The 22,522-nt window shown below is 38.5% G+C and overlaps 3 protein-coding genes across 7 annotated transcripts in view; 2 read left to right on the forward strand and 1 right to left on the reverse strand.

Moving 5' to 3' along the window:
- The window catches only part of lrmp (lymphoid-restricted membrane protein), a 25,017-nt gene extending 12,012 nt beyond the window's left edge, over positions 1–13,005 (forward strand). For 3 of the 5 annotated variants that reach the window (XM_077234367.1, XM_077234368.1, XM_077234369.1), the window contains exons 18-38: positions 198–309; positions 799–1,123; positions 2,782–2,834; positions 3,292–3,379; positions 3,586–3,736; positions 4,175–4,253; positions 6,342–6,388; positions 6,535–6,617; positions 7,606–7,802; positions 8,044–8,119; positions 8,230–8,287; positions 8,409–8,436; positions 8,890–9,030; positions 9,253–9,387; positions 9,493–9,637; positions 9,733–9,776; positions 9,858–9,926; positions 10,007–10,059; positions 10,360–10,446; positions 10,599–10,718; positions 12,121–13,005. In XM_077234367.1, coding sequence (XP_077090482.1) covers positions 198–309; positions 799–1,123; positions 2,782–2,834; positions 3,292–3,379; positions 3,586–3,736; positions 4,175–4,253; positions 6,342–6,388; positions 6,535–6,617; positions 7,606–7,802; positions 8,044–8,119; positions 8,230–8,287; positions 8,409–8,436; positions 8,890–9,030; positions 9,253–9,387; positions 9,493–9,637; positions 9,733–9,776; positions 9,858–9,926; positions 10,007–10,059; positions 10,360–10,446; positions 10,599–10,718; positions 12,121–12,379 — 2,350 coding nt within the window. In that variant the 3' untranslated portion in view covers positions 12,380–13,005. The remainder of the gene's footprint in view (positions 1–197; positions 310–798; positions 1,124–2,781; positions 2,835–3,291; positions 3,380–3,585; positions 3,737–4,174; positions 4,254–6,341; positions 6,389–6,534; positions 6,618–7,605; positions 7,803–8,043; positions 8,120–8,229; positions 8,288–8,408; positions 8,437–8,889; positions 9,031–9,252; positions 9,388–9,492; positions 9,638–9,732; positions 9,777–9,857; positions 9,927–10,006; positions 10,060–10,359; positions 10,447–10,598; positions 10,719–12,120) is intronic. The other 2 variants (XM_077234370.1, XM_077234371.1) reach the window with 2 other exon arrangements.
- Positions 13,006–13,394: 389 nt separating this feature from the next.
- dnai7 (dynein axonemal intermediate chain 7) lies at positions 13,395–19,556 on the reverse strand. The gene is made up of 16 exons (XM_077234395.1): positions 19,502–19,556; positions 19,224–19,241; positions 18,814–18,901; positions 18,643–18,734; positions 18,392–18,496; positions 18,168–18,305; positions 17,456–17,590; positions 17,268–17,371; positions 16,899–17,193; positions 16,701–16,809; positions 15,681–15,844; positions 15,403–15,589; positions 15,072–15,286; positions 14,452–14,610; positions 14,226–14,339; positions 13,395–14,122 (listed from the first exon to the last, which is right to left on the reverse strand). Exons 1-16 carry the CDS (start codon positions 19,502–19,504, stop codon positions 13,847–13,849), a joined length of 2,202 nt encoding a protein of 733 aa, XP_077090510.1. The 5' UTR covers positions 19,505–19,556; the 3' UTR covers positions 13,395–13,846.
- A 754-nt stretch (positions 19,557–20,310) lies between these two features.
- Positions 20,311–22,522, forward strand: part of sox5 (SRY-box transcription factor 5) — a 243,833-nt gene continuing 241,621 nt past the window's right edge. Inside the window, exon 1 of the mRNA XM_077234375.1 lies at positions 20,311–20,380. The gene's annotated coding sequence lies outside the window, so the exon portion shown is untranslated. The remainder of the gene's footprint in view (positions 20,381–22,522) is intronic.

A 22,522-nucleotide genomic window follows, 5' to 3' on the forward strand; every position in this document is an offset into this window, starting at 1 on the left:
GAGAATCTTTAGGCACCTCACAAATAGGCTTTGATTACAGGAGTAAGGGTATGATTCTTTTGTATCTTTTTACTAACATTGTCTCATGTGCAGTGCTTTTCAATAACCAGAATAATTGTGTCTTTGTGTCATATTATTCTTTAGTGCATAGTTGGGGAAAGACGGTCTTTGGTTTTTTGTGAATTCTGCCTTTTTAGGGTACAAGAACAAGAGAACCAGAAGCAGCAGTTGCGGGAGGAACTCGACCGACTAAAGGCTCCGCTGGACAGCAGAGAGGCCAGCAGCCAAACACCGGATCACCTACAGCAGGTATTGAGGCTCATCAAACAATTGCTTTCACTGCTTGCACATGCTTCAGCATATGTGGGCTTTAAAACTCATGACAGATTTAGAATCAGCCTTGGGAAAAAAATAAATAGTTTTTTTTTGTGAGAATCTGCAGATCACAGATGGGTACTTTTACAGTCTCATTACAAGATGCCTGGAGCTTTGTGTGTAGGTGGCAAGTATGGTTTGTGAGCCAGTTTGAATCTCGACTTCTTCTTGAACCCATCTCAAGAGATTAAACGCATTTTACCGACTACACAATGTTCTTATGTTTAGAACTTGCCACATGTCTTGAGTTTGATTCACTTTTATTATTTTCCAATCCACTTTATTTGTATTTATTACAATGCTTATTGTTCCAAAGGCTCCAAAAGCTCTGCTGGGGAAGCCCACCTAGTTTTATTATAGTGTTTGTGTAGAGCTTTTATCACCACCTGATGACATGTGACTGGTGTTATTGTGTATCTTCAGGTTGTGGAAGAGCTGGATGGTCCCTCTCTTGAATGGGATGAGGAATATGTGTTGTCTGAGTCACCTCCTTTACAAGAGCTCGGACCTGACCAGGAGATGCTTCAGGAGCTCTGTTGTGATGAAAAGGAACTACAGGCCCTGAAACAGGAGGAAGAAGAGGAGGAGCACACAGAGTCTGTGAGGCTCAAGGAGAAGATCACTGTAAGGACTGAGGAAGAAGGTGAAGCAACACAGGATTCTGGAGTAGAAACCGAAGAGCTACAAAGAGACTTCACAATTTCTCAGACGATTCTACCAGACGACAGTACTGATGGCGAATCGCAAGGTGAGAAATGTATTAATTAGTAAGGATTATTTTTCCCATAGTAGGATTCAGTTTAGTTTGAAAACAAGATTCTGAAGAAGTTTCAAAGTTACAGTCTGAAATTGCAAAATGGACAAACAGACCTAAAAGGTAAGCTATGGTAAAGAAAAATAGTTTCGAATGTGAATCTGTGATCTTGATTAGTCTCATAGTAGTGTCAAGTCACCTTCATTAATAAAGCACTTTTAACAATATAGATTGTTTCAAAGCAGCTATACAGTGTTGATAAAATTAAATTAAACTAACAGAGATTGTTTTGGCTTTACAGCAGCTATAGAATAGTTATTCTCTAGCTACAGTTAGTTTTGATTGATACACTTCCGTCGCAACGATCATTAGTTATTAACTTAGCGGTTGCTAACACGACACCGTTCTAACAGAAAACCCTTAATGCGATTCGGCCGGTCGTTTGCACAAAACAGTCCCTCGTGGCTCGAGAACGCAAACCATGAAATAGGTTCCAAGGTACAAGCCTTGAAAAATGTATAATACAGAATTTTTTATCACTTCCGCGTAGCCACGTGAACGTGAATTATCCTGACAACGTTTTATCTGTACAGAGGTGAAGGGAAGGGAAGGAGGCCTTCACAGTGGAGAGACTAGTTGAAGCTTTAGGACTGTGTTGTCTTTGTGTCCGGGCGCAGGTCCTTCATCAGATCCGGATACGGCCTGGATCTGATACGATACTGTAGTAGACGGTTGCATAGTTGTAATTTTCTCCCTGATATTATCAATCTTGTAAGTAAAGTAGTTCATAAAGTCATACCTTCAAATAAATACCTAGGCTTTTGTTTATTTTCTTCGAATAGTGTTGAAAAATAAGAAGATCTAGCAGCTTTTAAGGCCTCTCTGTACGCAATCGTGCTCTCTTTCCATGAAATGCGCAAAAACTAGTTTTGTTTTCTTCCAGTTGCACTCCATTTTTCTGGCTGCTCTCTTATAGCAGTAATCTTGTGGGGTGGACTCATTTAAAGGAATGTAATCGTCTGGTTTTAGCCAGGTTTCAGTCAAACACAGCACATCTAGGTCTTTAACCATATCATTAACAATAAGTGCTTTTGAAGGGATCGAATATTCAGCAACCCGAGCTTTATCATTTGATCATCCGTATTATATCTGCTTTTTATATGTTGAACATCAAATCAATTTTTACCCTTAAATGGGATTAGGATTTTTTGTATGTCCTAATTCGGGGAACAGACAGTCTCTGTATGATTATATCTAGGTGAAAGAGTCTCTGTGTGATGGGACTTCATAGAAGTGTGAGACTTCATAGTTGTCTAGTGGAAATGGTCATATCTAGAAGACAACAGACCTCTGTCAGATTCATCAGGCTATATAATCCTTCCTTAATCCCTTGTCACACAGGGCAGGCAGCCATCCCTGAATCTTAAACCCAAGCTGGAAAAGCAGGGTCAGACCTTTTTTTGGCTTTTCTTCTCCACTTGTTCTGCCTTCTTTGGTCAGTAGTACAGACTATGTGACCTTATTCTCCCCCATCCTTTGCCGCATCACTGCTGACTAACCATCAGAGACTGGTCATTTCATAAACCCAATTATCTGATCATAACTACTTGACATGACAGTCAGGAAAATGCCATTTTCTCTCTCTCTTACAGAAACTCCATTTAAGGGGGTGGAAGGAATACAGAGGCCTTGCACATCTCTAAAGGTAGATTTGTGTTTTCTCATCTTTATTTCCCATAATCCCTCCTACATGACCATGAAATTCAAAAACACATTTTTTAGTGACCTTGTGATGTGTTAGGCACGCCAAGCTGCATTGTTCTTTTTAATGTCATGGACAATTTGTGTTTGGCATGGTCAACCATGTCACTGACTGCTGTCAGGGGGATGGAGTTTTACTAGGGAATGCTCCTTCCTGAATGTTAGCAGGAAATTGGATGATATTTAGAACAAGTGTATACGCAGAGACACACATTGACAGTGTTGCACATCACACCTGAATAAACTTGTCACAATTTGCATTGTAAATGTCTTAAATGATGGGCGAAAATCCACACTTCAAAGTATCCAAAGACAATATGTCGTCTTTGGGGAGTTGTTCTCTCTGGCAGAGTAAAGATTAATTTTCACTGGCCTTCTGAATCTTTTCCTGGCTGCTGCAGGAGGAAGACAGACTCCCAGAATGCACTGGGCCTGAGGACGCCCACGGGCAGGCTGCTCCTCTGCCTCACACCCACAGTCAGTGTGCTGGTAAGAGCTCTTCCTCTCACTGTCCTTCTCTGCTTAATGCTCTCTATTATTTTAGTAACATACATTAGTGAAATGTATTTCATTTGTCATTCGAATTGAATTTAATGATTTTCATTACACAAAATTAAAGTTTTAATGTTCCTTTTATGACAAGGTGACTTTATTTTATTGTATGTCCACACACACTTCTACCACTCTCACTTCAGATGACCCATCTTTGAGCTCCCAGACATCCCATGAACAGGTGACCTCAGTCAAAGATCTCTTTTCATCTACTGAATTTTCCTCTTTCGTGACCTATGAGATGGTATCTGTCTCCATGGGCCAGCCTGAAGTTGGTGATTCCATTATGGGAAGGTGAGACACTGCACCCTGCACCCTGCACCCTTTTATTGTGGACATACAATTTCCATACATCAGCATTTGTTTGTGGATTTTCTCTGGCGCACTGCTATGAAGTGTTAGTTAATGATTCACAAAAAATAAATTATGGCCTACTTTTATTCTAAATGCCTCCCACACACCCAAAGATCACATTTGCTAGTCAAATGCATGTCCTCTTCCTGTGTGTTGGGCTGTTTTGTGTAGACTTATTTAGGAGTTATTACTACTGACAGAGTCTCGCTTTGCATGCTCACCATGCACCTGTGTGGCCAGGCTCGCACAGACGCCCCATCCATGCACTGGAGCAGCGCACGTACCACTGTTGCACTTACTGAGAGCAGCTGCATCCTAAAAAAATGTAATCGAAAAAACTGAACAATTTGGTAAACTTTTTCTTTTCTCCTTGGTCAGGACCCAGCAGTCTGCAGCCACACACGGAGGACGTGAGGCAGAACGTGTGGCCGCCACAGCCGACATGAGTGACTCGCAGGTCAGTTTGAGGAAGCTGAGGAAATCAATGGAGGAAGCTTGTTGCGTTTGTAACACAGCTAGCCATTTCTTTCACTTCCTCTTTTGTGTTTCTCTTTCTTTGTAGTTTTGCCCTTTTCTCTTGTCATGTTCAATTGCAAAAGACTTCCTGTTTATCAGTCCAGTGTAGTGAGAGAGTAGCTAGGCTTACATTTCTGTTGTGCCGTAAAGGGAAGACCGCAGTTGGTTGATTGAGAGGGTACTGGATGGCGGTAAGCAGGAATTACTGGTCATGAGAGGATGTGCCAACTCTCTTATCGATGTGATGTTCTTGGGCTTTCTGTGTTTAGAATTGCTTCGTGTGAGCTGCTTTGTAATTTTATATAAGCACCTGTCATCTGACAGCATAGTTTTGTTAGTGTAATTAGTTTGCATCTGATTCTGGACAAACAAGCAGGCAATTTTATTAACCTGCAAAGCCAAGCATTATTCTCTGACATATGCACTGTACTAATTGCCTCATTGTTGACTCTGTCTCGTGGAATTTGTTAACTTATAATGATAAGATGGGAGATATTCAGGTGAAATTGGAAAAATACCGAAATAAACTGCACTTCATCTGAGGGCTTTTCTGCTTTTCAGTTCATAGAGAGTGGGCAGTGTTAGACCTCTATGAATATGTACTGTAGCATATTAGTGCAAGTAAGAGATAAATAGACTGTCCTATAGCTATTAGTCTGGTATGGTTTTATGGAAAAACCTCGTTTTCAAGTCCTGCATGAATACAAAAAAGCTGGCTGCTTTTCACCACTGTTCAAAAGTTTGATAAAAATTTGCCATAAAGACCTTTATAATGTTAAAAAAGATTTATATTTCAAATAAATGTTATTTTGAACATTCCATTCATCAAATAATTCTGAAACAAAAAATGATAATGGTTTCCACAAAAAATAGTAAGCAGCACAACTGTTTTCAACATTGACTATATATTATGTATATGTGTGTGTGTATGTTTGTGTATAAACAGCAGCCATTCTTCAGCCATACTTCTGTCACATGACCCCTCATAAATCAGATTTTTTTTATATATCTCACAATGTTACTGTACTTTTGATAAAAAAATGCAGTCAGGTAAGCATGAGCCGCCTTATAAAAACATGAAAAAGTATTATCGACCCCAAACCTTTGAACTGTAGTGTATATAAGTGGTTCTTAACTTGTTTTTAAGTACTTATCAGAGGTGTAAAATCCAGGTTCAGAAAGTAAGTCCTCAGTATTTTGTTCTAATCACCTGGATTTACTAATTAGTACAGTTTTTCAGCCTGGACATAGAACCAATTAGTGAAATCAGCTGGCTGAGTTCATGGGTGCAATAAACATATGGCAGGACTTTTACTTTCTTACACCTGGACTTTACACCTCTGGTACCTAGATATTTGACTGGACATCAAGTGACATCTATGTTGCGATCTGCCTAATTTGGCTAGCTTCTACTGAATGACAGATTGGGTGCTCAGCCTTTGACGTCAACAGAAAATATGGGAAGCTTTACATAAACCTAATTATTTTTCTATTCTAACTTTGCAACTAACCAATAAATGATGCATTTGTTTCTTCCTTGGTAACTGTGACTCAACCGGAACAGATCTGCAATCATTTTTGGTGTTATTTGTTGGTTGTTTGATTGTTATTTTGCTTCTGGTTTGTGAACTTGATGATACGATATGTTGCCTAGGCTTTGTGTGTGGATTTTCATCTGTTTGGAACAAGTATAGCACTTTTTCACTCCCACTTCAATGAACTCTGCCAGTACAAGTGCTCTCCCCCTCCTTCTCTTTCTGTCACTCCCTCTCTCTCTCTTCCTGTCTTTACCATCCTCTCTTTCCCTGCCAGCTGTAGAGCTCTCATACACATTATGTAAGTATCTAGCACTTCTCTCTCTGTTAAGCAGAGTAGCTCTTATATTTCATCTGCCATGTCATGAGACAGGTATGGAACTATGTGCATGTGTGATGCTTATTTGCACAAGATAGTGGTTTTCACAAGTGTATATGTGTTGCTGCTCAGAGTGTGTCACTGGGTCATAATGCCATGCTGTTGTCACCTATAGAGACTGAGCGAGGGACAGCTTACTAAACTGTCTGCAAAATCGGACAAGTGAGTATTTCCTCTTTATGAAACCATTTATTTTTCAGTACATTTAATATGCACTTGAATCAAAGAGATTGGTGGTCTGAGTGTGTTAGTTTTGTAATATGCATATTTTAAATAGTTGTTGTATTGTTTATTATTTATTTGTTTAGAAGTCTCTTATTGCCAGTAGCAGAGGAAGAGGAGGCCATGCCAGAGGCAGTGGAGGTGACATCAACTGGGATTAACTCACCAGGTAGGAGGAAGTTCCCTGTTGAAGTAAGGATGTCAGATGCATTTGTATTTCAGCGTCAATTTAATACAAAAAAAGATACAATACAATAGTACCGAGAAACTAATCATTTTGGTATCCTTGTACCAAATGTATGACTGAACTATACCAGCTGTGTGACTGAAAGACGGCTGCTTTTGTAACAATTAAATGCACTTCTTTGTCAAAATGAAGTCTGTTAATGTACAGACAGATTGCCATTGCCTATTTTTGATGTTAAAATTAATTGGTGAGCAATACTGACAAGATGAAGAGAAACCCAGCAACCGTTTTTCATTTATTTGTTTTGAGTGTTATTCAAGTGTTACTTGAATATTTAGTTAGAAAACCTGAAGCAATGTTTAAATAATTGACCGATACTTGAAGGATGCATGCCAATGTTCATTTTTAAATTTATATTTAGCTTTTTTAAATAAATGTGTTTAGTAGCATTGGCTTTTGAAATTGATATTGAGAGTCATGAAATCTTGCTGGTATTGCTATTGGCTCCTGAAATTTTGGTATTGTAACCAACCAATAAAGAACCTCTAATAACACTGTAGCTTAAAATTATAAATATTATAAAACAAACTTAAATGAAAACTTGAAATATCGCCTTGGCAACTAACCTAACTGAAATATTCCTATTTAGCTTTAGGTTATACTTAATTTTAAGTTTTAGTACTTAAAAGAAAAAATGAAAACTAAAAATATAAAAATTTGGTAGCAACTTTGGGTGTCATACCAGTGGCAGTACAGATGAGACTCGAATTACAATTGATTCCAATGGAGTTTGCTGTTAGCATGCTGCTAAGAGAATATATATCTTAATATTCCAAGTATAAAAGTACATAGCAAACATTAATATTTGGGAAAATCCATTCTTATTACACCAAACTATATTTTGAATGATATAATTTAGTAGTCTTGAATTGAACATAGCCTCTCTCTCTCTGTCTTTCTTTCTTTTTAGACAAGACGGACAGTAAAAGGACAGTGGTCACATCTGATTCAAACTCAAAAGCCTCTCCTGACTCATCAAAGGGTTCTTCTGAAAAAGCAAAAGACATGACCTTTGGCTCTGCTGCCAGTGAAGGAAATCTTCCCACAGTTCCTGATGCGCAAGGCTCCAAAAAAGACCCCTTGACTCCAAGGAACAAGCTGAAGAAGGTAAGAGCCACTCTCACCAGCATGTATTTAACTAAACATAATGTAGTCAGGTGAATGCAGTCCTATCTGCTGTTCCAGATACTTTCATGAAATACTTTTAATTACACAAGAGGTTTGTGAATTACTTATTAATCAACATTTATAATATGCCATCTGATGCCTAAAACTACTGTAGTACAGTAAACGTGCTGAAGTTGAAATGCCTTTGTTGTATATACAAAGTGAAATGGTCCTCTTACAGGAAGTGATCAGTATGGAAGCCATTGAGGAACAAAAAGCTCAGGAGGACGGTGAGCCTTCAGTGGCCACAGAAAAAGGTGCCTGTAGATAAACGCTTGTTCTCTCTGTCTGACTATCTTTCTCATCCAGTTCTACTTAAGATATTATCTTGTCTTTAACCAATGTCAATCTCCTCCTCCGCCCTCAGGTGACACATCTGTCATCTCTGAAAATGCCAGCGATTCCACCAAAGATGACAAGAACAGGTTATAATGCTTTGTGTACTGAATTGATATCCATACATTTTTAATCTGATTCAAGCATGTCTTCACATGATTCACTTGACATCATGTTCCCATTAATCTGAAATGTGCATTTCATCTGCAGCCTGTTGCCAAGTGACAAAGAAATTGAGGTAAGGTCCAGTCCCATGTCAATGTGTAGAGTTTGAAAATATTATTTTTTTATTTTATTACATAAATATATATAAATAAATAAATAAATATATATATATATATATATATATATATATATATATATAATGCGCCAACAGCTACAAGTCATTAACAACTAAATAATAGTGATTATTGATGACTTCAGATGAAATGGCAGTGTTATGTTGAAGGTATTTTTTTTAAAATATTAATTTACATTGGTAGCTCATAATTAGAACCACATAAAATCTAAAAACCTTTTTACATATTTATAATAGCTGTGGAGGGAAATTTCAAGGAACTCGGCAGAATTTTTATTATGGTATATATTTTAAACGGACCTGAACTACATTCTAAACTACAGAAGTGAATAAGCAAAAATAATTGCAAAAGCATATCAGTTTTTAAAGTGTTTACTGTGTGCTCTCCTCCAGGCGGAGTTCCACCGTCTCTCTCTGGGCTTCAAATGTGACATCTTCACCCTGGAGAAGAGGCTACGCCTGGAGGAACGCTCACGGGACCTGGCCGAGGAGAATGTCCGCAAGGAAGTTAACAGTTGTAAAGGTCTACTGCAGGTCTGTCATTTTGTCCTTTTTCTGCAGGCATAAAATCATTTTTATTCTTTTGAAAATATATTTGGAGGCAGTCTGTTTTGTCAATGCAAGTAGTCTTCTGCTCAGCACAATGAATTTTCAGCTCACTACAGAAAATTATTTTTGAAATGTAATTTCTTCCCAAATTTGATCTAAATTCATGTTTGAAGTAGCCTGAATATTACACTGTGTTTTGTTTTATAGGCCCTGATCCCACGGTGTGAAGAGGATAACCAATCCATGGAGATCATTCATCGTCTGCAGAAGAACCTTGAGATCCTCATCCAGTCCATGACAAGAGTGTCAAGCCGTTCAGAGATGCTTGGGGCCATTCATCAGGTTTGTGTGTTTACTCTGGCTTTTCAGAGTGCTGAAATAGCCCACTAAAGCCAAAGTTAGCAAAGAAGCTTGCTTGTTTACTTCTCGGCTTCCTTGCATGTATAGGAGACCAGAGTGGGTAAAACGGTGGAGGTGATGATTCAGCATGTGGAGAATTTGAGGAGGATGTACACCAAGGAGCATGCAGAGTTGTTGGAGCTCAGGGAGAACCTCACGCCAAACGAAAGACCATTTGGGTCCTCTGAGAGGGGTTAGTCACTACAAAAATAATTATAATAATAAAAAAAGTAATAATACCAGTCTCTTTTGTGTCTTAATCACATGGGATTTATTTTATACTTGCAGATGATTTTAGAAACAAGAAGCAGTCAGCCTCAAACATGTTCAAAGTGAGTTTTAAAACAAAACACACGATGTTAAGATCATGGATCTGATTGCGGAGTTTACAGATATTTGTGTTTTGTCCCAAGACAACTACCCGACGCATCAGTATAGCTACCATTCCCCGCAGCGTTGGAGGACAGACTCATTTTGATATGGTGAGTAGTAGTACGCTTTTGAGATGCTTTTGGCAGAGAGAAGTGGAACATCTGAATAAACAGTGGTTTCTAATTCACAGCCCAAAGACATGGCAGAGACTGAGGTCGAGAGACTTTCTCGTCGGTCACCATGGTAAGTGTACAGATGCTGTTTTTGAGATTGCATGGTCCACAAAACACAACAGCCTTTAACTTTGTCCCTCAAAACAAGGGTTAATGTGACCCAAGACTTCTCAGAACAATATTTATTCATTTGGCAGACACTTATTGAAAGCTACCTAAAGTGCATTGAAATTATACACTTATCAGTATGTTCTCTGGAAATCGAATCCATGGCCTCTACTGGAGTTGCATGCCGATTGTTTTTATAAACTGCTGCACTTCTTTGCACTGCGAGAAAGGATGTCATGGCTGTGTGTCAACCGCTTTACAGGATCATGACAGCCAAGAGGCCACCTCTAAAGCGCTTCGTTAGCTCTGGTACTTGGGCCGACATTGACGAGCCCACTCTGATGAATAGGTAAGGTCACGCGTTAAGAACTGTTGTGTACCGCTCGTCTTTTGCATCGATTTCAAAATCATAAAGCAAATTTTATATCGAAAAGTTGTCATGCAGACCCACAATGGAGGCCTTGAGCCAACATGGGTCAGTACAGTGTAAACTTTGCACAGGTATGGATATGAAACAGACTCTCACTCGGAGGAGGAGCAGAAAGAGGAACGAGCGGACAGAAGGACTAGCCTAACAGAACTAGGCATCAAAATCACCTCCTTCATAATGCCAACTAAGACGTTAGTGTATCTTCCGCAACCATTATTTCTCTGCTTCAGCATCCAGGCATTATCTACTACAAATCGAGGGTTTTCTGTCAATAATGTCATTGCCTTTTGCTCCTACAGCTAAGCTAGGAAAGTAACTTTAATTATGTTATAAATGGATGCTGGACACTCAGGACACCCGTTTTATAGCTTTGCATGTATCTTTAACACACATTATGACACACTGCAATGTCTTTTGCTTCGATTTGCAGCAAGTAATCTAATCAGCCAACCTGTGGTTTCAGAGAGAGACAGTTCTTGAAAAAAAATTCTCCACATTGGTGGACAGTTGTGCGCATATGCAAATTTGCCAGTATACTTTGATCCCACAGTTGTGTGCTGATGTTCTCTGGGGTATTTTCTTGAAAACAGGATTAGTGGTAGACCGATAACTAGAGATAAGGATGGAGATATTTATGCATGTATACTACTGTTCAAAAGTTTGGGGTCAGTAAGATTCTTACTGACGTGACACCGAAGACTGGAATAATGTTGGTGAAAATTCAACTTTGGAATAAATTACATCTAATATGTTAAAATAGAAAAGTTATGTTAAATTGTAATAATATTTTACAATCTTATTATTTTTACTATACATTGGATCTTTATGAGCATAGAGACTCCAAACTTTTGAACTGTAGTGTGTATATATAATATAAAATATGAAAAGCAATAAAACACTTTTCAAAATTCAAGAATGAAAGTCAAGAAATTGACCTAGCTGGTATATTTTGAAACTGCGGCTACTTCTGTTAATCGGCCAGTCAATTATTGGCTGACCTCTACATGTTAAAGTATTGGCCGACTACCCGGCCGGCCTGACCTTTATATGTATCGGTCTATCACAGAACATTCATATTTATCTTGTTTATCATGTGCTTTTGTCAAACATTGCTTTCAGTAACAGCTGCCAGTTTTCACATTCCTTTAAATGTTCAACTCATTCTCTTCAGGCCGCCTCAGCCGCCTCACCCATTCAGACTGACTTTTTTTTAATATAAAATTTGTTGCTGTTTATGACCTACTTTGTACATTTTCTAATAAAAAGGCTCAGAACATACTCTATACAGGTATGTGTATGTAAAGGCTTCTAGCGAAAACCGCTCAATTTCACGTGTTATTGATTCCTAATGAATGCACATTAAGTATGCACAATGAGACCACATGGTTGCTGTTCATTGCCAATCATTGCTTGTACAGAGTATTTTACTGGCCTAAAGAAATCTACTGTATAAAGTGTTCTGCAGCTAATTACAATACCATGAACATTTTATTTGCTCTTTCTTGGTTTAGCATAAGAAAACGCCTTGTTTTTTTTTGTTGAAGGTATGCTTTTGAACTTTTCTTTAAACATTTCTTTCACTCTCCATCCCAGTCCCAGCCCCAGCCCAACAGATCACGCTCCACCCAGTCTGATAGAGGGGCGGCCTGCAGTGTCCAGAGGCACCAGGGGCATTTGGATTTGGGTGGCCTTGTTTGTAGTGCTAGCTGTTCTACTGGCCCTCTTGGCAAGCCTGATGTTACAGCCTGCAGTAGATGCAGCACCTGTGGGCACCGGGGACTCCTGGATGACCATCCAGCAGCTTCTGTGGCCCTATACTGGGCTGAGGCACAACGCCCAGCCCCCTGTGTGACACCTGGGCATCTGCAAGGCTGGAGTAGCCGGTCCTGACATTCAGAAACTTCTTCGGCTTCACTAGCTGTGATGCAGCACTGCTGCCTGTCCTTCTAACAGAACTCTTTGTGACCATTTCTTACTGAAGGTGAAGAGAAATGTGGGCGTCTTGAGAGAGATGCGCTGAAAACTGCAGACTGCTTGGATGCTGTGTACACAAACCGTTTTGTTTGCCACTTATGTTGTAGGCATTTATATGAGACACTTAGTGCCAGCCCAATCACACAGTGAATATTTGGATTGGAGTGAGATGAGAAGACTGCAACAGTGTGAATGTCGAACATCATATATCGGTTGCCCGGAAAGGTTGCCCTTTTTTAAACGTTTTGAAATTGATCAGTGTATTTTTATGGGAAGTTTGAAAGACTACTGAGTTTTAAAAAAATATATATTTTTTTCTTTTTGTTAACTTATTGTTTTACAGTTTTATGCAGTAGATTGTTTTCCCGATATTATTAATTGTTACAAACACATAATTTTTAACCTTATTAAGCTGTTGGTTTGGTGTTTGTTTAATGTTCACTTTTGTATGTTCCAAAGAGGGGGGAGAGAGAAACTTTGCACAATAAAAGAAACTGATCCAAATAATCTCAATATTTATTGCAGGAAAACAAGCTTAATGGATCATGAGGCTTCAGTCAGTCTGTTATATGCAAAGCTCACGTTTGGGTATGTCCTACTTTGAATTGTTCATCAAGGCGATATAAAATGTGGATGTCAATGGAATCAATGTCAAATAGTACATAATTCAACATGAGTATAACAATCTATAAATCTCATTTGGATTGAGTAATGTTTCAGCCCCCAAATCAAAAGATGATGTATGATATATATTTTTTTTTAAAATATAATTTATAAAGCTTGTTTTTAAGGATGTTTTTGCATTGTGACCGTATTCCTGTAAGAATTAAGCATTCAAGTTATTCATCATATATATATATATATATATATATATATATATATATATATAAAAATTTTTTTTTTTTTTTACACTGCTGAAAATATCTTAATGCCCCTTCAGAATTGTATTACTTTATCTCCTTTATTTGTAATTTCTTTATTTATAATCAATTTGATTAAAATTAACTTAATTATAGGGGAAACCTGGACAGGTCAAATCTGATGAGATTCACATGTGAGTTTATATTCTGGCACTATAAACATTTCCTCAGCGTCAATGATTTAGCCCAGTGGTCAGAGATCTTATATTTATTTTACATATTATTTAATATTTGTGCTGGTATCAGAAAAATTAATTCAAGATCATTTGGCTCCACTTGCTGGTTATAAAGAGAAGTATGCTGGCTGTAATTTCATATCCTCAGCATATTGCAATGACTATCACAAGTTCAAAACGGGTGTTAAATGTTTTAGATCTTAGTGTGTATGCTTGTTGCCTGTTTCTGGAGGTGTATGTTTTCTGATCTCAGGAATATGTGAGGACACGTGTTGCACACAGGAGCCTCTGTATTGTGTCTGTGTAGAGGTAGTGAGACTGACGGACTCTAGCTTGTCCCTCGATGCTCATGTCCTGTCTGAGCATGTGCTGAAAGGTGGAGTGGAACTCGCTGCCCTCGGCCAGTGCAGCAGAGAAGCTTTTGTCATTCTCCTTCATCTTAAGATGCTGGTTCCTCTGAGCACCCAGCAAGTAAAGAGACCACATTTCCTCAGCCACTGGCACCGCTTCCAGTTGCTCACACGCCTACCAGAGTCAAAAGGTTAAAGGTCAGTGGTACTGTCTGCTTAAAAAGAACATATACATATACAATAGGGCTTCAGTCTGTTTATAGGAGTGTATTACATACCTGAAGAACAAGGTGCTCTTGTCCGCATTGTGTGTTCCAGCGGCTCCAGGAGAAAGCCACGGCTGAGGACATTAGGGCCATCTGTTCATACACTGTGTGCTCTATTAATGGATCCTAAAAATGTAAAAAAAATTATAGTAAGCAGTTCAAGGCTGGGTTTCTATAACTGGTCTATTTAACAGTTAATTATTGAATTGGCTTTAAGGAAATTCAGCCCCTTTGTTACCTTTGAGTTGATGCTGACGTACTTGTCTGAATACTCATTCACAAATATATTGATCCCAGCTCTCCTCATGGCCTTCTGCAGTTCCGAGGGGCTCATCCACTTCCCTAGAAGATTATCCAGGTCTTTTGTCTCCTCCATTTGCAGCATACACTGCTTACCCTGAGAAACAAAAAAGCTATCGATCAGCCCTGGTGATTGTACACAGAGGGCAGAACATTTTTTGGGCCACCCTTCAGTATGTATCGAAACCAACATGGCCTTGAAATGAAGGCATAAATGTCTCAATAACAGGATGCCTTTTACTGTAGTCTATTGATATGTTCAAAAATACATAACAAATGTAATTCATACAAGGAGTAATTGTGAGGTCACGTACTCAGTGACAAGCATGTTTTTTATAAAACTGTTTTGCTTCTTGTTAATATGTGAAACACTTATGTCATCCATTCTTTGTGGTTTTAACTTATTTTAATGCTTGTTTTTTCCTGTTTAAATATATATATATATATATATATATAAAATTATTTTTTTAAATTGAGTACATTTCTAAGAATTTGGTACATGTTTTTATAATCTTGGATATCTTTGAACATATGATGTTCAAGAGAAGTCTCTCTTGCCTTGACTGTGATTCTGACTTCAGTAAGAGCTCCAGAGATTGTGAACAATGCTGAGTCTTGGCCCAGAGGCCTCAGCTCCCATGACTGGAAAGGCATATTAGCATAAGACTCTTGCAGTAATGTAAAGGCATAGAATGCATTCATCTGAAAGGAGATGCTGCGGTTCTCTGCGTCATAATTTGTATCAGAGATGCAGTCCGTCCGCCAGTGTTGGCCTGCAGAAAACGGTGACCAATGACAAGCATGAGGTAAAATACTGTACTAAGATATGAATGTATACAATACAAAATCTATTGTTGCATATACTGTACGTGTGGTGTGAATTGTTCACCAATTGGATCCCAGCGTGCCACTTGTGGACCCTCCAGAAACATTATTGAGTCAGGCAGAGCTACAGTGACCCCTACAGGCAATGAGACAACAGTGCTACTGTGTTCATCCAGCCTCACTGAGGTAGAGCTCTGAATGCGGGACTGCTCTGTGGGATAGGGGAACACCTGCAGACCACCCTCTGATAACTATGAGGAAGCACAAAGGCAAATTATTATTAATGCAAATTATTTTCTATGATCTCTTGTAGAGTGTCCCTGATTATATCCCAAGATGTACCTCTCTCATTTCCCAGCCCTTCACTATATGAGACTGGGGTGGTAGATGGAAGACATCAAAGTAGAAGACTCCGCCTAAGGGTGTGAACTGTTGCAGATCCACTATATGTATGCCAGCACTGTCAAACACCAGTTCAGCTGGTGATGGGTTGGAGCAATTTTGATCTGGGGACAATTTAATAAAGATTAGTTTAATAACAAAATGTAATCTTTAGCAGATCTCAAAATGAAATTCCATCATCATACTTTATATTTTTTGTAATGCCTGAATTAACTTGCAGTATGTTTTTATCTGAATTAAAAGTAGTATAAAATTTTGACCAACGATTTATTGGATATCAGACTAACATCAAAATAATTTGACATTTTTATCGGATAGGATTTTAATACCCAAGTATGAGTAAGCTGTGTTTTTAGGTGCCATGCAAAGCATAGTTAAACAATATTAATAATTAGAAAAAAAAAAACATAATTTGCCACTTAATACAGTTCAGTAGTGTAATTCTGGGCTTTTTATGCAAAGCAACATAGCAACTATATGTACATATTAATATAGATCTCAACTCGAACTCGTGCAGTTCATGATTTTGTGACGTAGACTATGATGTAAATTCCTTCAGTGGTTTATAAAATGCAGTGCTTTTATAAAATCCTGGAAGCACTGTCCATATACATTAAAATGATAACCACAATAAAATTATTATTCTGCCAGTTAATTCGCATGTCGGATAATAATAAACACATTGCATTTGGCCCATTAATATGTTATCATTATAATTATGATTTGCATATTTTGACCAGGAGCTTTAAATACATTTTTTTCAAATATGGAACAGTCCAATTTTTTTATTTAAAGCATTGGTGGTATTTTACAAATGATCATAGTTAACTAAAACAAATTATAAATGTTAATTTTATGTGATAAAGATTTCATCATCTCATGTTGTTTGATATAAAGAAAGAAGGAAAGAAATGAGGAAAATCAGGAAGTGAAAGATGATAAAAAAAGAAGGGACCAAACCAGCTTCTAAACTTATAGCAATTCCCTTCATCTGACTTTCTCCTTCCTCTAACAGCTTGATTGAAGAGCTCTTCTTCCCCTCCTTAGATGAGATCACACTAACAGCACTCTGACACATGGACACACATTAATATTGTCAGCGACAGAATCCAATAGAAAACAAGTACATAGTGTACACATGATCAAATCCTCACTCACCCTCTTCCTGCCCTCTGATCTGACTGAACGGCTTTCTTCCTCCACCCGCTTTGAGATTTCTCCCTCATCCTCCTCTCCCTCTATCTTCCCATCTTGCACCACTGCAGCACTCTCAGATGGTGAAGTGAGAAAGCCCTCCATCATGGATCTCCTCCTCTGGACCTGTTCGCGCTCGCTGTGGTGGGACAAGTGGTCATAGCGTGTGTGAAGGATCCGAACAGCGATGTCACTCACAGCCAGCGGCTTCGGCAGCTCGAAGCCCAGACCCACCTCCTCGAACCGGTAACCTTTAAACCTGGAAACATGGATTGTCAAGTATTTCCTTTATCCTACAACAGTGCCTAAATTTCACCATGAAGACTGGCAAACCTTGGATTTTTGTTAAGGTTGGCCCACAGACAAAGAGTAATGTTGTCGTCCTGAACTACAGTCTGCATGTTGCCAGTTTCAATGTCAGAACTAGAATTTGCAAACTGGAAGGGAAGCAAAACACATATTATATCCAATATGTGTTGAAACAGAAGTAAGCTGCATGGGAAGATCTCAGAAGAACTCGCCTTAAGAAGCTCCTCAGTGGCCTGGTTGAGTTTGTAGAGGTTGATACTCTGTAGACAAAGGACTGTTTCTCGATACTGTTGAGCAGTGCATGGCTCAGGACCCTCACTCAAGAGGAAGTCTAGTTCGTCTATCAACTGTCCAAGAGAAATTGTTATAGATTTTCTGAAGAAAACATGCCTGCACAAAACTCTCCACCATGATGCTACAATGTTTTGGGTATTGCTATTGTATGTGGTTGATAGTGTGGTTAAGGAGTTGCTTATTGGCGCGAGTAAAAAAAAACAAACCACCCTTACATTGTGATCTATAAATACCCATGTTTCAATGTACAGTAAAGGCCAAAGAATGATAACTATAAAGATTGCTATAATGATAACCAGGATTCCCACCAATGGCTCCAACTGTTTCTTTGAAATGGGCCTCCGAATTGCAAAGACCACCTCTTCATTCTTGTTATAAACGGCCCTTACTGTACGTCTGACATTTCATCAGCTTTTGTATCATTCCCCAGAAGGAAATAAAACATTGGATCCTTAACAATTAACATGATTTGAGGTATCACTCATGGCCCTCGCACAGAGGGATGAGTTATGTGTAAACTTTAATACTAAAATGATCAATAATAATGATACTCGACTTACTAGGATCACCTTAGTCATCAATATTTGACTTGAAACCATGAAATCAACAGATCTAGAGTGCTGGTCTCACCTGAAGAGCTAGAGCACAGTTTTTCAAGACTTGCTGGATTTGGGTTTCAGAGTCTTCTCTCCACAAACTGATGAAGGAGTTGATTTCCGGCTGCACAGCTGGATCCGGACTGCCGTCGCAACGGATGTAACGCTCCCACTAGAAAAGACCAGACAACAAATCATCCTGTAACACACTTCGTAGCCTCAGAATTACCCTGAGATAAAGCTACATGAGTCTTGTACCTTAGCTTTGTTCCTGCATTCTGATTCCCAAGCAGTGACTGCAGAGTGATTCTCATCTAGAATGTGCCGCAGTTCATTCAGCTCGTCCTCTCTGCGCTCTCTGTCCTGTGGACATTGACAGGGGTCAATCAATCATCACATCCAATCTTGTCACACACAATCCATCAGTACAGACAGCTGCATATGCACTAATGCCTGCAGGTAAATGTCTGCAACACGACTGTGAATGTTCAAATGAAAGTTCATCAGACCTTTAACTCAAGTAGCTGTTGTTTCTCTTGTTCTATTCGCTCCCTCTCCAGCCTTTCATTCTCCTCACGTTCAGCAATGAGACGAGCTTCTTCTACAGGACAAAACACAGTACACAGATTTGTTATCAATCAAAAAACTTATTTAAAATTAAATTAATACTGTAGATATACCTTCCTCTCTCAATCTTTGTTCATCTGCCTCTCTCTGCAATCTCTCCCTCTCAGCCTTGCTGATGTTTCCTCCTTTCTTTTTTGGAGACTGGATACAAAAGATGCAAGTTATTTATGCTGTGTTAAAGTGACCAAATTATTTCTTTCCTTTTTAATGAAACAATTTTTGAGCTTAAAGTTTATAGCTGAAATTATAGTTATACAAAACTCAACAATTTCTAATAAAACAAATCAGTAAGTGAATAGATGTTATTATACTGACTTTATTTTACTGGCAAAATTGGTATTTTATTTTTTAAGAATACACCTACAAGCCTACCTGACAAAAAGCATTTATAATGTTAATACAATAAAACTGATTTGAGGTTGGAAGCTGTTATAAATATATTGACTCCAAACAAACAACATACTTTTCCATCCTTTGGTGGCTGTTGAAGAACAAATGAGAAATAAATGGATTAAGGGGAAAACATCACAGAAAAAAGTCAAAGGTAAGTATCAGACAGGCATTGCTAACTTTATGTCAAGATGCTAAGTTCACATTTTGTGTCGGGACTTTCGCTTTTGCTTTTTATGTTTCATTAAATAAGCAGCCATGATTCATTTACTGAAAATAGACTTTATAGCACATATGTGCTTATATTTTGAACGCATATGCCTTAAAAACATTGGGGAAACCTTGACTCACCATATTCAAAAGCTCTCGGGTAGCTTAGCAGGCGTCTGGTCACCATGGCAACGGCGCACGAGAGATAGAAAACAATCACTTATAAGCGGGTAACGTCTAATAGAAAAATAAAATAACCATTAAAAGTGTACTCAACGTCCTGATACCGTAGTCCAATAGAGTTTTGTTCATTTTGCAAAAAACTAAATTGTATGAAAGCTTGTCAATATTGTCATCTTCTGGACACATTTAATAATTTGACATTTGCAGTAGTATTGTCTTCTTCACACAAGATGGCGCACACGATGAGTCCGTCGTCTTCGTTTTTTTGAGCACAAAGACTTTTTGAATCTTCTCTACATGGATGGTATTAATGCTACACTGTGTTTGCTACTCTACTTTGTTATTAGGCAAGCTAATTTACTATTGATAACAAATGCTGTTTCTCGTGTTCAATCAACTGCCCTCATTTTGTTTGCAAATTGTCATGTCAACTGTATTCTGTTCAGTGAAATCATATATTAATCATCAAATGCAGTATTTAGAGTCCATAGTTTCAGAGTGGCTCATGTTATGTGTGTTTTAAAGCTAAACATATTAACCCTCTCATTAGACCAAAGGTTATTTACAAAAAGCATGGTACATTCTCGTCATAATGACGTTTGCAGTGCTAAAATAGAATAACAGTTAACTTAGGTGTGTCTATTTGTTTATGTAAAATTGAGCTAACTGAATCTTCATTTTTTTCCCAGTGGCAGCTCGAGGTGATCTCATGTTCTGCAACACCCGTCAGTATTCAATCTTTCCAGCCAGTGCACTACATTGTGAACCTTTGGGTGGTTATGTCGTATGTGGTTAAGAGGGTAAAGGGATTGCCCTACATTCATCTGCTGGTCAAAGGTAATTTGCACATCATTTGTTGGGACAGTTTTCACTCGTCTTGAGGAAGGCTGGCAGAAGCCAGAATCCAGCTTTTTGCTTTTTGCCTTGTCCACACACCCAGGCTGTTCTTTCTTGCATTACACTGCACAGGTCTGCACTCACCATCTGGAGTTTCATCTGTGTGCACACACCACATGTCTATCCAGACACTGAAACAGGAGCGTGACATTGTCATGACAAATGCAGCCACTTGTTAGACAGACAGACAATAACATTATTATATTTATTTGGATCATTGATGTTGTTTGTAAATTGAGATTTAGTCATTTGTAAGTGATTTACTGAAAAGTTAAGACATCATTCAAGGAAAGATTTGGAATTAGTGAACTTGGATCACTGTAATTTCTTAATATTGGTATACCTCAGTCTATATTATCTCGCTTGCAAGTTGTCCAACACGCAGTCGCAAGGCTTTTGAGGGACCATATTTCCCTTTTACCAGCATCTCTCCACTGGCTTTAAGTTCAAGGTTGATTTTAAAATTCTCCTGTTGTGTACAAGGCATTGACTGGCCGTGCACCAAAATGACCACCTTGTTTAAAAGAGATGAGGAGAAGAGGAGAACTGGGTGCAATAAACTGCTCTCTGCGCATTTAAGACTTTATAGTAATTAAATTGTTAATTAATTAATAATATTTTAACATTTTTGAGCAAAGTAACGAAAAAACTTTTTTTTTTTTTGGCTACATGAAGGAAACAGCTCTTGTCTCCAGACTCCCAAAAGTGCTTGCAGATATTCAGGTGCGGCACTGTTGTCACACGCTCATTGACACACAGCATGGAGTGTATAAAAGCCCTAAATCAGATACGTTACTGCGGTATTTATAAAGCTAATCGAAAAAGGTGTTTTCTTGTCAAAACAACAGAAGAAAAAAAAAACATGCTACAAGGCTGTTTACAATGCACTTTCTTGAACTTAGTTTGAGCTGAACAACAGCAAACCAGATATTGGTTGTTTAGGTTTGTGTGAGACCTTTATAGTTCTCTGTTTAAATTACTTTTTCTTTCTCATTATTAATAATGCAGGCAGCCTGCTTTACAGTATCTAAACCTCAGTGTTTTACACAGCAGCTGAAGCGATCTGCCCTCTCCCTACATCTTTGATATCAAATTCAGTATTTGTGTGTGACCTGGTCATCTGATAATACCATCTTTCTCAAAGCCGTTGTTTAGAGTGACAGTGCAGGGCTAATGTGGGATTAATGGTTATCCGGAGAGAGGCAGTGAGCAGATAGGGCCAGACATTTCCCTTCAACTCTTTCATTATGCTCAGTTCGTAATTACACTAAACCTAATTATTGTCCCAGGCCTTTGTGATCTTCAAAACCAAGATGTGACAAATAAAAGCGCTTGAGCGCAAGCAATGCTGAAGAAAAAAACGCTTAATGAACAATAAAATGCCAAAATGCTCCAGAAAAAAATTAGATTGGAGCCGATGTTAAATCTGTTGACATTTAATTTGCTGGCGAAACGGAAACACGCTTCCCTCTAAAAGACAACATTCGGGCAAAAACAAATGTGCCGGCTATGAGGAGAGAAGGATGAAAGATGGGTTTACTAACACGTCTCTTCGTCTCTCTTTCATGTTAATTAGAAATCGCATCCCTTTGTTTCCTTTTGCAGGCACTTATTTATTTTCCTATTCCATCCATTAGAACAAATTTGCAACATGAGACACAAATAATTGGATTTGTCTTCATGGCCGTCGTGGACGGGGGATGTTTTCCTTTTGTTTTTGCGAGGTTTTATTTCCTGTAGTTGAGTTTGCAGATTTGCCTTTGGATGTTTTGTCATGTTGCAGTCAGAGAGAGAAGATTGCGAGCTTTCTGGTGACTGAGTGGCCTTATTCTCAGCTCAGGGACATTACATCCCTTACCTTTCTTCCTTTTATCATCTTGGGTTCAACTGAGTGGTATTTGGTTGACTGACTGGGTTTGATTGATTGTGCAGATAAAGCCTATTTGTGTCTGTTGAAGCAGCATTTCATTCACTTACATTTAAATTAGTGTAATCTACACTTCCGTTCAAAAGTTTGGGGTCAGTAAGGTTTTTTAGTTCAAGTGTTTTTAAAAGAAGCCTCCTTTGCTCACCGAGGCTGTA

Source organism: Siphateles boraxobius, unplaced genomic scaffold (genome assembly GCF_051911475.1).
Source record: "Siphateles boraxobius isolate OS27281-9 unplaced genomic scaffold, OSU_SipBor_1 19, whole genome shotgun sequence".
Lineage (NCBI taxonomy): Eukaryota > Metazoa > Chordata > Actinopteri > Cypriniformes > Leuciscidae > Siphateles > Siphateles boraxobius.

What these genes read in the sequence shown, in the direction of transcription:
- dnai7 (XM_077234395.1), bottom strand. An exon ending in ACAAAGATTGAGAGAGGAAG is followed by an intron (nt 18,735 to 18,813) that starts GTATATCTACAG and finishes TTTGTCCTGTAG; the next exon opens with AAGAAGCTCGTCTCATTGCT. An exon ending in AAGAGCACCTTGTTCTTCAG is followed by an intron (nt 14,123 to 14,225) that starts GTATGTAATACA and finishes TGACTCTGGTAG; the next exon opens with GCGTGTGAGCAACTGGAAGC.